General features: G+C 41.9%; 1 protein-coding gene across 7 annotated transcripts in view; it reads left to right on the top strand.

The window, feature by feature from the left end:
* Positions 1–14,160, top strand: part of PTGR2 (prostaglandin reductase 2) — a 33,094-nt gene that overhangs the window by 17,171 nt on the left and 1,763 nt on the right. For 5 of the 7 annotated variants that reach the window (XM_037900365.2, XM_043548685.1, XM_037900366.2 and 2 more), the window contains 6 exons: positions 140–258; positions 2,213–2,404; positions 3,509–3,679; positions 4,851–5,060; positions 6,577–6,698; positions 9,220–9,563. In XM_037900365.2, the coding sequence (XP_037756293.1) occupies positions 140–258; positions 2,213–2,404; positions 3,509–3,679; positions 4,851–5,060; positions 6,577–6,698; positions 9,220–9,526 (1,121 nt within the window). In that variant the 3' untranslated portion in view covers positions 9,527–9,563. Of the gene's footprint in view, positions 1–139; positions 259–2,212; positions 2,405–3,508; positions 3,680–4,850; positions 5,061–6,576; positions 6,699–9,219; positions 9,564–10,240; positions 10,281–11,275; positions 11,406–14,160 lie in introns of those variants that run through there. The other 2 variants (XM_043548688.1, XM_043548686.1) reach the window with 2 other exon arrangements.

The raw sequence follows: 14,160 nt of genomic DNA on the forward strand, positions 1-14,160 counted from the left end.
AAAAAGTTAAATTATTTACTAAAAAAGGAAGCAGAACATTTAAATAAAAGGCCTCAATTTTTTAAAAAGAAAGAGCAAAGGTTTTATTACTGATTTGTTTGGAGGTTGTTTTTTTTGCTTCACCTTAAAATAATTCTAGGTAAAAATGGTGTGCCAGTGGCAGAAAACTTCCGAATAGAAGCAGTCCCCCTACCAGAGAAAATCACAGATGGACAGGTACAAACTCGAACCCTCTACCTCTCTGTGGACCCTTACATGGTAAGTGAAAGAATTGAGGCAACGTCAGGAGATTTTCTAAAAATGATTTTACCTCCGTGCCAACCAGGATGTTTAGTGTGTGAACTACACAAACTGTGAGCCAAACTTATCCCTGATATAACTCCATTCACTTCTGTGGAGTTATATTCGGGGGGAATTTGGCATTAATGTGCCTGTGGCTTATATAGGTTTTTATATATAAGAATGGGGTTATATATAGTCATGGGGTGGGGCAGAAGCAAAAATCAAAATTCCCTGATACTCATAGAAAGCAGTCAGCGAGGCCCAGACCCTCAGAGGTATTTAGGTGCTGAACTCCATGGGAAACAGTGCCTAAATACCTTTGAAGATCTGGACCTTATTTCCAAGCACAAAATTAGTACTTAAATTCTATTTAGTTATCCAGTTTTTACTTACATATGTGGGGCCAGGTGCTCCTCTGCTCTGGATGGTGTAGGAGGGAGCAAAGAAAAAACAAACACAGCATGTGGAGGGGCCAGTGAGGCTGTCTAATGCTCCCTCACCCTTCTACCAATACCTGCAGAAGCCCTTCCATATGAACAATATATAGTTGGGATCGCTTTGGATTTGGGGGTGGAACTAGGCAGAGCCACCCTTAGCAATTTTTTCATGGACCTGTAAAATAAAATGTTCAACCTTCATGAAGAAAAGGACTAGACATACTCTCTTTTTCAGAATATAAAGGAAAGATGGGAGAACCCTGACATTTCTAGATTCCCCTAATCATAGAAGGCCCACAGCCATGGGCTTTAGGCACCACAGTTTTGCTCTGAAACCGAGTAGCAGCAGCAGCTCTCTACAGAATAGTCTGTCCTTAATTTGGCAGAAATTCTAATAGAAAATCCAGCAGAGTTAGTACTGCCAGCCCACCACAGAATCTAGCACAACTATCTGGGTCTCAGGATTCACTCCAGCCTGCACTCTAGGCCTAGGTTGTGAGACAGCAAGAGGCCAATGACAGCAACCTGAAGGTCAGTCCCCCATCTGTGCCATTAAAGGAGGTAGCAGCAACACCAACACCCACCCAGAAGAGGCAGATCAGGAATGATGTGGAGGAAGCAGAGATGGGAGGGAGGTGTGAAAGATGGCATTCCTGTCCCCCAAGAGCCCAGCTACCTTTCCAGCAACAATTTATGATTCAACATCCACTTTCAATGCTCGATTTCTAATGAAAAAAAATAAATTTAGGGTCCAATAGGGCAGCTGAACTCAAGTGGCCCAGATGTTTTCACAGAAGGAAGAAATAGGAAATCATATTCAAAACATAACCATGACATTTCATATTAAACCCATAATATCTTAAACCAACCATTCTGGGGTCTGGGTTAGTGGCCTACTAATAATGATTTGCATGGTTACATGAGAATAGGGTTGCCAACCCTCCAGGATTCTCCTGGAGTCTCCAATTAAAGACTGTCTTGCGATAAAACCTCCAGGAATATGCCCAACCAAAATTGGTAACCCTACACACAAGACCCAGCTTTGATTATTGATCCTGGGCTCCTATTCCCTGGGCTGGCAGGAGCTATGATTATGCAAGAGCAGTATTCTTGGCCCCTTCTAGTGGAGGAGTACCCCATGTTTCTGTATAAAGTTCTCTTCATCTGATTAAGTACTGTTGATTGGGTTTGAAGAGAATCTCAAGTCCTCATTGGCTAGAAGTTTGTGTGTGGTGTGGTGCTTCAGCGTGTGTGTTTGTGGTGACACTACTGTGGAAAATAAAATGTCCTCCCTTTGTATCTATGTGAATGAATGAAAGGAGAAATAAAGAATTAAGAAAAGAAGGTGAAAGTGGAGTTCTTATTGAAAGATTTTTGGAGTAGCCCTTTGTGCTTTGTTGTTAAATGCATTCCACCCCAAGTTACTGAACATGTAAAGAAAACTCATGTACATCATCATGCAAGAATCTCCTCACTAGAGCCTTGTCTTTTAGCGCTGCCGCATGAATGAAGACACAGGTTCTGATTACCTCTTGCCCTGGCAGTTGTCTGAGGTGGCTGATGGTGGGGGCATCGGGGTTGTGGAGGACAGCAAACACGCTAACTTTGCTAAAGGAGATATTATAACTTCTTTCAACTGGCCCTGGCAGACAAAGGTCATTCTAGATGGAAGACTCCTCCAAAAGGTAACATACTGAACTATAGAAAATTAAGTTAGTGTGTACACTATTTTTCTACATTTAAAAAAAAAATCTTTTGTTTGCATGTGACAATTGATTCTTTTATTTTAGAGATATGTCAAGAACAAAGCAGTGCTAATAAAGCAACCAGTTACTACAAAGCAGATCAAATTATGTTTGGCAAAGTCTACATTAATTTCTCTTTTCCTTGTAAGAAGCAATTAGAATTCCTTTTCCTGCCACTAACAATCCAATGTTAAATTCATCAGCATCTTTTCTGATGCTGCTGTTAAGGTTTGTCCATTAATCATGCAAACTCCAGGTAGAACTTTTGACACCTGATCACCAATATATCTTACTACTATGTTCTTAATTTAATTGGTGTTGGTCCTGCTTTGAGCAGGGGATTGGACTAGATGCCCTCCTGAGGTCTCTTCCAACCCTAATATTCTATGATTCTAACACATTGTGTATTAAATGCAAAAAGCATACATTAGTGAAACCTTGTAAAATCTCAAGCACACCCACAAAGGTAAGGCTATTCAAAGTCACAGTTCTGTAATGGCTATAACTTGGCCCCTCTGCACATACAGTATTTAATATATTGCATTTTCACAATAGAAAACTTCTGCAACTTGAGGTAGAACTTGGCTTTCTGGAAACATTTGTTTTAGGACTATTTGATTCATTAACTCAACTCCAAGATATGGCAACCCTGCTGAACATCCTTCAGGCCATCATGGGTGTAGTTCAACATTGTTAACTATTTTCTATCTCCGAACTGGTATTTGACCATGGCATAATTTTACATCTTACCATCTAATTGCTAAAAATAGTTATGTTTCTTGTGAGTGACTTTTTGTTAAAAGCATTTTGGAAAAAAAATCCTATTTATGTTCCCCTTTTTTGTTACCTTGTTATTGAAGTATTATAGTAGGTCTGACAGTTAGTGCACAGGAGGTTTCTGAATACTGGTTTGTACTTTGTCTGAACTAAACAGCCTGGGTTATTTTGTACTTGTGTTTATTTAAAATGTGGTCATCCTAAAATCTGCAGTCAACAAATAATAATAATCCAAAATGTCACTTAAAATTCTTTTTTCTTGTGTAGCTTGATCCACAACTTGTTGATGGACACCTCTCCTACTTTCTTGGTGCAGCTGGCATTACTGGGCTGACGTCCTTTCTAGGAATAAAAGAGAAGGGGCATGTGTCTCTAGGTGCCAATCAGACAATGGTTGTCAGTGGGGCTGCTGGTGCCTGTGGTTCTCTGGCTGGTCAGGTAAACAGATTTAAGATTTGCAAGAGAATGAGCTATTACTTCTAAGTTCTGTCTTGTGAGATGTGCATTCTTGTAACTTCACTGATTTCACTGGAGTTACACCCACTTGCTTATTTCATCTGTAAATTTGACTCACAGTCAATGGGGGGGTGGTATTTATGCTGAATGTATTTAGGTGTAGAACTTCAGGTTCTTGAAACTGGGAGGGGAAAAGTTGAGTGTGATGATTATTTTGTCACTGGCTTGAAAGTAAACAAACTGATTTACTGCATAGTAGTCTGCCCCCAACTTCTAATTGCCTACCTGTTTTAGTTAATACACTAATTTTCATTTTGAAAAATATTTTTCCAGATTTTTGTAGTGTTTAGTTGTCCATCTTATGGACTTTGGAACGTTATGATAAGGTACATTCTTACCAAATGTTGTGTGCAAGGCTGCTGGAGTATGGATGTGTTCACCCCTGCATTAGGATGATATGGCCAGTGAAAAGCATAGTAAATACTTTCATGTGTTGCTTTGGATGACATTACATAAGAATGGCCAAACTGGGTCAGATCAATGGTCCATCTAGTCCGGTATCCTGTCTTTTGGCAGTGGCCGAAGCCAGATGCTTCAGAAAGAATGAACAGAAAAGGGCAATTATTGAATGATCCGTCCCCTGTTGTCCAGAAGCTTAGGGACACCGAGAGCATGGCAATCAGAGGCTTATGGACACCGAGAGCATGGAGTTGTGTCCCTGACCATCCTGGTTAACAGCCGTTGATGGACCTGTCCTATCCTTTCCTATCCATTTTTTATATTTTATTGGTATACAGTTCTCTAAAAAGGTAGTAATATTATTTATCCTCCCAAGCTTTCCTGAGTAAGGTATATACACAGCATCCAACAAGTAAACTTAAAACAAGTCCAATTCAAACATGAACTGTTACACCACAGCATTTGAACAAATACATAAAATCAGAGTATATTTACATTTTGATTTTCCAGTCTTTTTACTGGAGACCCAATTACTGGAGGGGAAATGGTGCTTGATATTTGGCAGTCTTAAATTGTATTCAGCCCCTAAAGTACTGGTGTCTGTAATTCTGCTGCTTAAAATTCTAGTGATTACAGGGTACTGAAATGTGGGCAAATTGATGGCCTCACTGTTTTGTTTATGGTGTTTTTGCAGATTGGCCGCCTAGAGGGCTGCTCGAGAGTGGTAGGAATCTGTGGTACAGATGAGAAGTGCTCCATTTTGGTCTCAGAAATGGGGTTTGATGCGGCTATCAATTACAAAAAGGGGAATGTGGCAGAGCAGCTGCATGAACTCTGCCCAGCTGGCGTGGATGTTTACTTTGATAATGTTGGTGGAGACATCAGTGATGCAGTTATAAATCAGGTGCCTATACCAGCTGTCCTGTTTATACCCCCACCGCCTCCCAAATTCTTCATGCATCTTTTGGAATGAGCGTAATATAAACCAGCCTGCATTAATTGCTGAAAGATAGGAAAACCTTCCCTTCCCACATGTACCTGACATACTGAATGCGATTGAGTCAAACTGTCCAAACATCAGAGACATAAGCCTATCATGCTGGACTGGCCTGATGGCCTAGCAGTAGCCATTTTGCATTGTGATGCAGGAGTCCTGAGTTTGATTTCTACTTCTGGTGTCTTACTCCCCTAACCAGCAGGGACAAGGGAGTACCTTAGCAACGGTGCCTGTCTGAGAGGGCAATTACTGTTGTTTTTCAACTTTGATAATCTCTAGCTGGTTAAGGAGTAACATTGCTAGGCTCTAGTGAGGGTCTTAACCAATCCTCTCTGGTAGTATCACCAGAGTTGGAGGTGGGAAGGGGAGAAAATAGGGACACTTGTCAAGACCTTAGTGAGACAGTCAATGAAACTCTTCTCTCAGGAAAACCCTTATCATGATAATCCAGATCATCAGCTGAATGAGGTTTACTCAGTTTGAGTAATTGGTTATTGTTTTCCCACCTCCTGAAAACATCACTTGGAGTTCCTGGGAAGGGGGGGAAATGGATTATCATTCTTACTCAAGCTTTACTAGTAGTAATATTTACTAGAAGAATACTTTCAGAGTATTTGGGCAATCTGAATGCTGCCAGGGTCAATCAAGGAAATAGTTGGGGAGAGTTAATTACAGTTGTTAAATCACTCCTGATACCCACTGTTCCCTTACTGCATATTATGCATTTCCAGCAATCTGTGACTCCTGTCAGCCCTTGACAGCAGGTACCCTCTGGGACTTGGTGGGCCAGCAACAGGAGTCAAAGATCTCCCATTTTTTGTTGAGGCTATTCTACTGCTGGACTAGAGAGCAGGAAAGTGCCTTTTTTTTTTAGTTTAAAACTTGGAATGTGGCAAGTACTGCACTTCACATATATAAGTGGTTGAGGGGACTCATATTTTCATGAGTGAGAGACTACATTGACATGGTCTGTCTTACTCCTATTTCACAAATTAAAAGAATAGAATAGAAAACTCACATTTATTAATTGTGTAAGATTGCAAAACAGATACATGGAATGGTTTTTATTTTTCATTACACAGCTGAGTATTTGCACTGTTTCTCCTTTTACAGTAAACATCCTCACTCAGTAAAGTAACAGTCCCTCATATTTGTTACCCAGTTAACACCTTGTTGAATTGTACATGTACAGTGGTCTTATCCTCCCACTACTGCACTGTTTTTAAACCACCTGCTATGTCGTTACAAGCTGAATGACCACATGTATACAATTCTTCTCCCAATCTCTTCTTCTAAGGAAAATGACTTTGAGCAATATACTCGTTGCATGGTTACCATATATAGTCTAATTAACTTCTACTAGGCTTGTGTCTTTTTGAGGGCAAAGAAAGTAGTATTTCTCATTTTGTGTTGTCTCAAACAGATGAATCAGAACAGCCATATCATCCTATGTGGACAGATTTCCCAGTATAATAAAGATGTACCTTATCCTCCCCCACTGCCTCCTGCAGTAGAAGAAATACAGAAAGCAAGGAATATCACAAGGTATATTTCTCCTTCCCCACCAGCTTCATGGTGCACTGAACACACAAATTCACATGTGTTGAATTTACATTATCAGTATATTTGATGTCAGGAGAGGGACTTTGGATCCACTGTAGGCATTTTTATGGTAACACTGTGGATTACTGAAACAGAGGGAAGGACTTGGTGATTCTGTGTTTTACAGCTGTTTGTATTATAAACATTTGGTGAGGAGGCCACTAAATGGGCAGAAAGGACACTGAGAATTGTGACTTCAAGTGGTACTAACAGCAGAATAGTACTAATAGCAGAATTAAAAGCATTTTAATTGGCTGATATATGCCTTACCTGTGGTCACTTTCTTTATTCTTTGGCTGTCTGTCAGTCTTTTTAATATGGGGAAGGTTGTGTTACCAGATGTTTTGTAGCAAGTGTCTTGTCTCTGAGTGTAGTTGTGTGTGAGGAGAGAAAATTAAGTAGAATCCTTCTTGGAAGGTATTGTGATCACTGCATCTTCCACTTTTTAAGTTACTCTTTTTAATACTGATTTTCTTTATTAGGGAAGAGGATATCAAATATGACACACTATATATAGGAAAAAGATTCCTGAATGTAAATTAATGTGGGCTCTCAGTTAGGCTTACACTAAAATAAGACTGCAAAGACCAAACTCTACTAGTGCTCAAGGTCCCCTCTATACCCACCCCATAATCACAGGAAATTAATAGTGTTTGATATGCCTACCTGATCCTATAGGATGGTCCCTGCTAGGACAATCCAGAACAGATGACGAATGCATCAGGTCTAACTTTTTCAGTCTTTTGTTGACCACTTCCAATCCTTTAATGGATCACTCCCATCTTATCCCACTAAATCTCCACATTCCTTGAAGCATTCTACACCTGAACAAGCTTCAGAAATAAACAGTGTATATATTGGTTTGAGATCCACTGCTCTCACCTTAAGCATTAATTACAGTTGTATACTGCACTGAAGTCAGTGCTTTAACGTGGCTGTGTAGTCGCAGCAGCAGCGCTGTAAAAAAACCCACCTCCATGAGGCGAGTAGCTACCAGTGATGGGAGCACGGCTCCTAGCGCTGGTGCACTGTCTACACTGCCACTTTACAGCGCTGAAACTTGCAGCGCTCGGGGGGGGGGGTGTTTTTTCACACCCCTGAGTGAGAAAGTTGCAGCAATGTAAAGTGGCAGTGTAGACAAGGCCTAACAAACTTCAGAGTTAAAGGCAGTAGAGAATTGGGCCTTCAGGTAATCCTGTCAGTGTGTCACAGCCAGTCAGCACTGGTATCACTGCTGTTTCTTCTGATTACCACAGCAGCTATGACATGAGATGCAAAATTGTGGGGGCCAGAAAGCTAATATGACCTCACCATCTAGCTTTTTTGTTTCCACTTGGGATGAGGGGGAAAAAAAGTGTAAAAAAAAAAATTACCTGCATTTTAGTGTCACATATTAAGCTGATCTCTCTAGTACAGGGGTGGGCAAACTTTTTGGCCCGAGGGCCAAGTCTGGGTATGGAAATTGTATGGTCGGCCATGAATGCTCACGAAATTGGGGGTTGGGGCACGGGAGGGGTGAGGGCTCCAGCTGGGGGGTGCAGACTCTGGGGTGGGGCCAGAAATGAGGAGTTCAGGGTGCATGAGGAGGCTCCAGGCTGGGGCAGAGAGTTGGGGTGCAAGGGCGTGGGGGTGAGGGCTTCGGCTGGAGATGCTGGCTCTGGGGTGGGGATAGGCATAAGGGGGTGGGAGCGCAGGAGGGTGCTCCGGGCTGGGACTGAGGAGTTTGGAGGATGGGAGTGGGTCAGGGGTACAGGCTCTGGGTGACGCTTACCTCAAGCAGCTCCTGGAAGCAGCAGCATGTCCCATCTCCGGCTCCTACGCAGAGGCACGGCCAGGCGCCTCTGCGCGCTCCCACCATCCACAGGCGCCATCCCTGCAGCTCCCATTGGCCTCGGTTCCCAGCCAATGGGAGCTGTGGGGGTCGTGCTTAGGGCAGGGGCAGCATGCAGAATCCCCTGGCTGCTCCTACGTGTAGGAACTAGAGGGGGGACATGCCGCTGCTTCCAGGAGCCGCACGGAGCGACAGCACACGCAGAGTGGGGCAAGCCCCTCACCCTGCTCCCTGGCTGGAGTGCTGGAATGGGGCAAGTCCTGGACCTTGCTCCCCGGCGGGAGCTCGGGGCCAGATTAAAATATCTGAAGGGCCGAATATGGCCCCTGGCCCACAGTTTGCCCACCCCTGCTCTAATAGCACTCCTTGGCTTCTAGTCCTCCTTTCAATACTGTTTGAAATACAGGCAGGATTATTTGTCTGAGACCACATTGTTTCATCTAAAGCTTTCATTGTACAGAATTGTATAAGCTAGCTTGCCCAGCAGCTGACTGAACTACATCTAACTATAGCTTATGCTACTAAATCTTCTGTTACATTTGCCCATAAAACTGAAAAGATTTCAAAGGCTTTTGAAATATATTGAGCAGCCACTCTAGTTATTAAATCATCATCCATTCTTTTCTTTCACAGGGAGAGGTTTCTGGTATTGAACTATATGGACAAACAAGAAGCTAGTATTCTACAGCTCTGTCAGTGGATCAAAGAGGGGAAACTGAAGGTAGGAACTGAACCTTTATATTTTATTGATAGGCATGAGCCTTCTTTCAGGAAGACTAATTTCTTTGTCCATATCAAAATCACTTTGACTGCAGTGCCTCACTTTGGAGAGGGAAGTGATAACACACTTGAAGGTTTCAGAGGAGCAGCCGTGTTAGTCTGTATGCGCAAAAAGAAAAGGAGGACTTGTGGCACCTTAGAGACTAACAAATGTATTTGAGCATAAGCTTTCGTGAGCTACAGCTCACTTCATTGGACGCATGCAGTGGAAAATACAGTGGGGAGATTTTATATACACAGAGAACATGAAACAATGGGTGTTACCATACACGCTGTAACGAGAGTGATCAGGTAAGGTGAGCGATTACCAGCAGGAGAGAAGGCTTTTTTTCATAGCAGCACTGTTTTAGAAAGGGCAATATAGCTACTGAGAATTTAGTTTTACAGCAATAGAACTGGGTCCTTTAGAAGCACACATAACTGATGCCTAGATTCTACCATTCTCAGAGAAAGCCAGATCCTAGTTTTTTGACATGAGGGTCCTAATCCAGACTTGAAAAGTCACTCTATTACTTTATGGTGGGTAAGTCCCCCCTGTCCAGATCTTTTCTCCTGAGGCCTATTGATGTTATGTGGTCCCCCAACTGATCTGCTCATCCTCCTTGAACTTCACATTCATGTACACCCAGAGCTGCAGTAATGTTCTATCTTTCATTTAAAGGATTTATTAGCCTACAGGTTTAAAATAATCTACTTGAACAATATAGCTACTTTCATCGTGACCAAAGGGCAAGGTCCAAAAGGGAGCACCTTCCCCTGTGGAGTAAAAGGATGCCTTTAAAATCTTTGGTCAGTACTATGGCAATTTCATGGCCCCTTTCAGATAGACACTGATTTTGGAGGGAAAACTAACAAGACCTATTTTTATTGACAGGTCAAAGAGACTGTGGTAAAAGGCCTGGAAAATATTGGGGGTAAGATGTTGAATTATTTTCTAGCATAATCTTCGCTGAAATATAGTTACAATACAGCTTTCTCTCTCCTTTCCTCTTCCCCCAATTCAGATGTTTGTCTCTCTCCTAGAACATGGTTTTAAAATTATTTGCCTAAAAAAGGTCAAAATGTCACTTCAAGAGAGGTAAAATAGCCTGCAGCCAGTGGCTAAAAACCACAAGAAACAGTAAAAACAAAGCAAAAGGGGCTTTATACATCCAAGCTATAAAGCTAAAGAACGAGCTCATTCGAAACTTGTAGTTTGAAAACAAGCATTCTTACAGCAGGTAACAGCACAACTTAAGTAATGCTTTAGTTCCGCAGAGTCAGAGGAGAACTCCTGGGAACAAAATATTAGGTAAATCATAAAGGTTGGGTTTAATTTCGAACCATTAGCTTACTGTACTTCATGGATTTGTTTTAAAGGGAGTTGGCTAACTGGACAGCTGTATTTAATATTCAGTTTACCCATGCTTTACTTTTTATGTAAAGTTTTCATGTTTATTTCTGAAGCAATAAATATTTTATAAACTGCCTCTTCACCCCATGGTCAAAGCTTTAAATAGAAGCCTTTGCTGTAGGCTCGCCAGGTATATGCTCTCCTGTTGTGTCTGCACTGCATGTTGTCTGCATGGCATATCCTAACAACAGTGCATACAATAATTAAAAATGAACCGTGATTGTTGTAAACAAAGGTCTGATCAGGCATTTTAAATGTTAAAACTAATTTATTAAAGTCTTATTTAAATTGCCTTTGGCAACTTGTTGCGTTCTAACATTATGGTATCTTAACTTCCTGTGTTGCAGGGGAATCTATACGTTAAGTCCAAAATTTGATTTCTCTTTACATTGTTATAATCCAGTAAGGGAGGCTCTCAGGATCTTATCTAATAGTTTTGCTTTAAAAAAAAATTTACTACATAAATGTTTAATTGGTATTATCCTAATAATATGTATTATTCTTATTCTCTTATAGGGGCTTTCCAGTCCATGATGACCGGAGGCAACACTGGAAAACAGATAGTGCTAATTTCTGAATAAAAATCTTTTCCTCTTCATGTGAGCATGGCCCAAAAGATAAAATAAACTTGACTCTTTATCTTGAATGCTGAACAAGCATTATTTTATTTAAATTAATCTTCCCTTTTGTTACAGCAGGCACCAACAACTAACCCCCCCCCCCACCCCAAACTTGGATAGCAGAGATTTTTAGAGGCAAGAGTACATTTGAAAAACTCTTCCACTGAGAAACTTAAATTTGTATCTGAAGCCAGGCTGTATAGTACCTGAAATACTTCCATTTCATAGCCTAAAACACTCTTCCACTGGTCCATTTAGTCCATTTCCTTACATAGTGGCATTTTACATCATGCATACAAGTCAAGACAACAGAGCATTATTATATGAATCCTAATTTATTCACACAGAAAGTGCCGGCCTTCAGTTTGTACACTGTGAGGGTTCCCTCCCCACTCTGAACTCTGGGGTACAGATGTGGGGACCCGCATGAAAACCCCCTAAGCTTATTTCTACCAGCTTAGGTTAAAAACTTCCCAAGGCACAAATCCTTTGTCCTTGGACGGTATGCTGCCACCACCAAGTGATTTAGACAAAGAATCAGGGAAAGGACCACTTAGAGTTCCTATTCCCCCAAAATATCCCCCCCCCCCCCCAAGCCCTTACACCCCTTTTCCTGGGGAGGCTTGAGAATAATCCCAACCAACTGGTTACAAAGTGAGCACAGATCAACCCCCCTGGGTCTTAGGACACTGAAAAAATCAATCAGGTTCTTAAAAGAAGAATTTTATTATAAAGAAAAAAAGGTAAAAGAATCATCTCTGTAAAATCAGGATGGAAGATAACTTTACAGGGTAACAAAAGATTCAAAAACACAGCAGAACTCCCTCTAGGCTTAGTTTCAAAGTTTCAAAATACAGGAATAAACCTCCCTCTAGCAAAGGGAAAATTCACAAGCTAAAACAAAAGATGATCTAACGCGCCTTGCCTTACTTACTCTTTTTGCAATACTGAGATTCATTTTAAGATGGTTTATAGGAGAAGGAGTTTTCTGACCTGATGCTTCTCTGCTTCCCAAGAGAACACACTCACAAAGCCTTCCCCCCCCCCCAGATTTGAAAGTATTGTCTTTCCCCATTGGTCCTTTTGGTCAGGTGCCAAACAGGTTATTTGAGCTTCTTAACCCCTTACAGGTAAGGAGGAATTCTAGGCTACCCTTAGCTGTATGGTTATGACATACACCACTGTGAGTTTCATCAGGGATAAATGCAGCCTTAGATTTAACCTTATGCTTAATGTTCATTAACTCCTATTTGTTTTTCAGGATTAAAAGAGGAAAAAAATAAAAGGCTTCTTATCAGAGTTCTGTATCTCATCATTCAATATGCAGATCAGCAAACTCTACCATTTAGCAATGCTGCCTGCTGTCATAGGGCTGCTTAGACCTAGGAGAAATAGTTAATCAAAGGAGAGGTTGCCTGGCAATGAACTCACCAAGTAGAGGTCTCTGTTCACCTGAGGAGGCTAATCAGGAGGTCATCTGATAGAGGTGCTGGAAGATTATAAAAAGCAGAAGCTGTTCTGTTTGATCTCTCTCCTAAGCCTTCTTCCATCAGTGTAAGTTGAGGGAAACTTCTGCAGGAGCCAGAAAAGGCAAGGAGAGAGGACTCTACCTGCTTGAACACAGATGGTCTCCCATGGAAAGGGTGAGCTAGAGAAAGGGGAAATGCATGTAGGATTTATTTATTTTTCATATAGATCTGTGTAATTCTTGTGATTAAAGAGCAATAATCTGTTAGAACTCTAAGTAAGGTGCCTCTGTGTTATATGCTGCACCTACCAAATGCCTCTTGAGAGAGCTAAACTGTGACCCACAAGGCTTAGACCTTTGGTGGGATTCTGCGGCCAGGTGTGTTTAAGCTTACTGGGGTATTTTGGAGGGATCAGGACTGGATCTGGATGCCTAGGCAAGTGTATTGAGGGGCTCTACTTCCATAAGGGGGTAACAAACCAAATTGGCGCCCAGGAAATATGCCAGAGAGGCCAAAGGAGGAAACTGTGCTACAACCTGGTGAGTCCTAGGGAAGCTTAAAACACTCAGGGATCGATAGGCTTTGATTTCCTTTCACATCAGTCTGATGCATGGCTGGCAGGGGGAGCCCAACCGGATCTATAACATACTGTTATTAATCCTTAAATGTATGATCTGTTTTTTGCTGTACTAGTCACACTAAAGATAGCTGGTGGGTTAGGTAGCAGTAGCTGACAACGAGTGATAGGCTTTTCTATGGTGTTCATCTCTATAGTATCTAACCACCTTCCAAACACTAACATACGTTTCCCTTATAACAATCCTGGCCTGAATAACAGGGATACAGATGAGCAATAGACGCTCAGAGATTCTGACTTACCCAAGATCACATAGGAAGTTTGTGGTAGAGCTAGGAATGGAATGTAGATCTCCTGCATCCTAGTGCAGTGCCTGTAAAACAAGGCTGTCCTTCCTTGGAATAGATGTGAGGAGCAGGTCATTGTGCCACCAGCATCACTCTAGATTCACACATGGAGGGGAACTTCTATATGTGCACCTACTCCTTTACCCTCCCCTCTCCCCTGCATGGAACGAGTTCAGCTGCTCCCACAGCACCATTCCCCAGGATCCCACTGCAGTTTGGGGATCCATTCAGGGGAAAGGAGCAGCGGTGGGAGGAAAAAACACATACATATCCCTGCCAAGGTTCTCCAGGCTAGGTGGTATAATTGTAAGCACAACCCAAAAGTTGCTGGAGATCATCCTCCTCAGAGCTACTAGCCCCCGCTTCCTGGCAAATGAGATTCCAACTT

The sequence above is a fragment of the Chelonia mydas genome, chromosome 6, assembly GCF_015237465.2.
Source record: "Chelonia mydas isolate rCheMyd1 chromosome 6, rCheMyd1.pri.v2, whole genome shotgun sequence".
Lineage (NCBI taxonomy): Eukaryota > Metazoa > Chordata > Testudines > Cheloniidae > Chelonia > Chelonia mydas.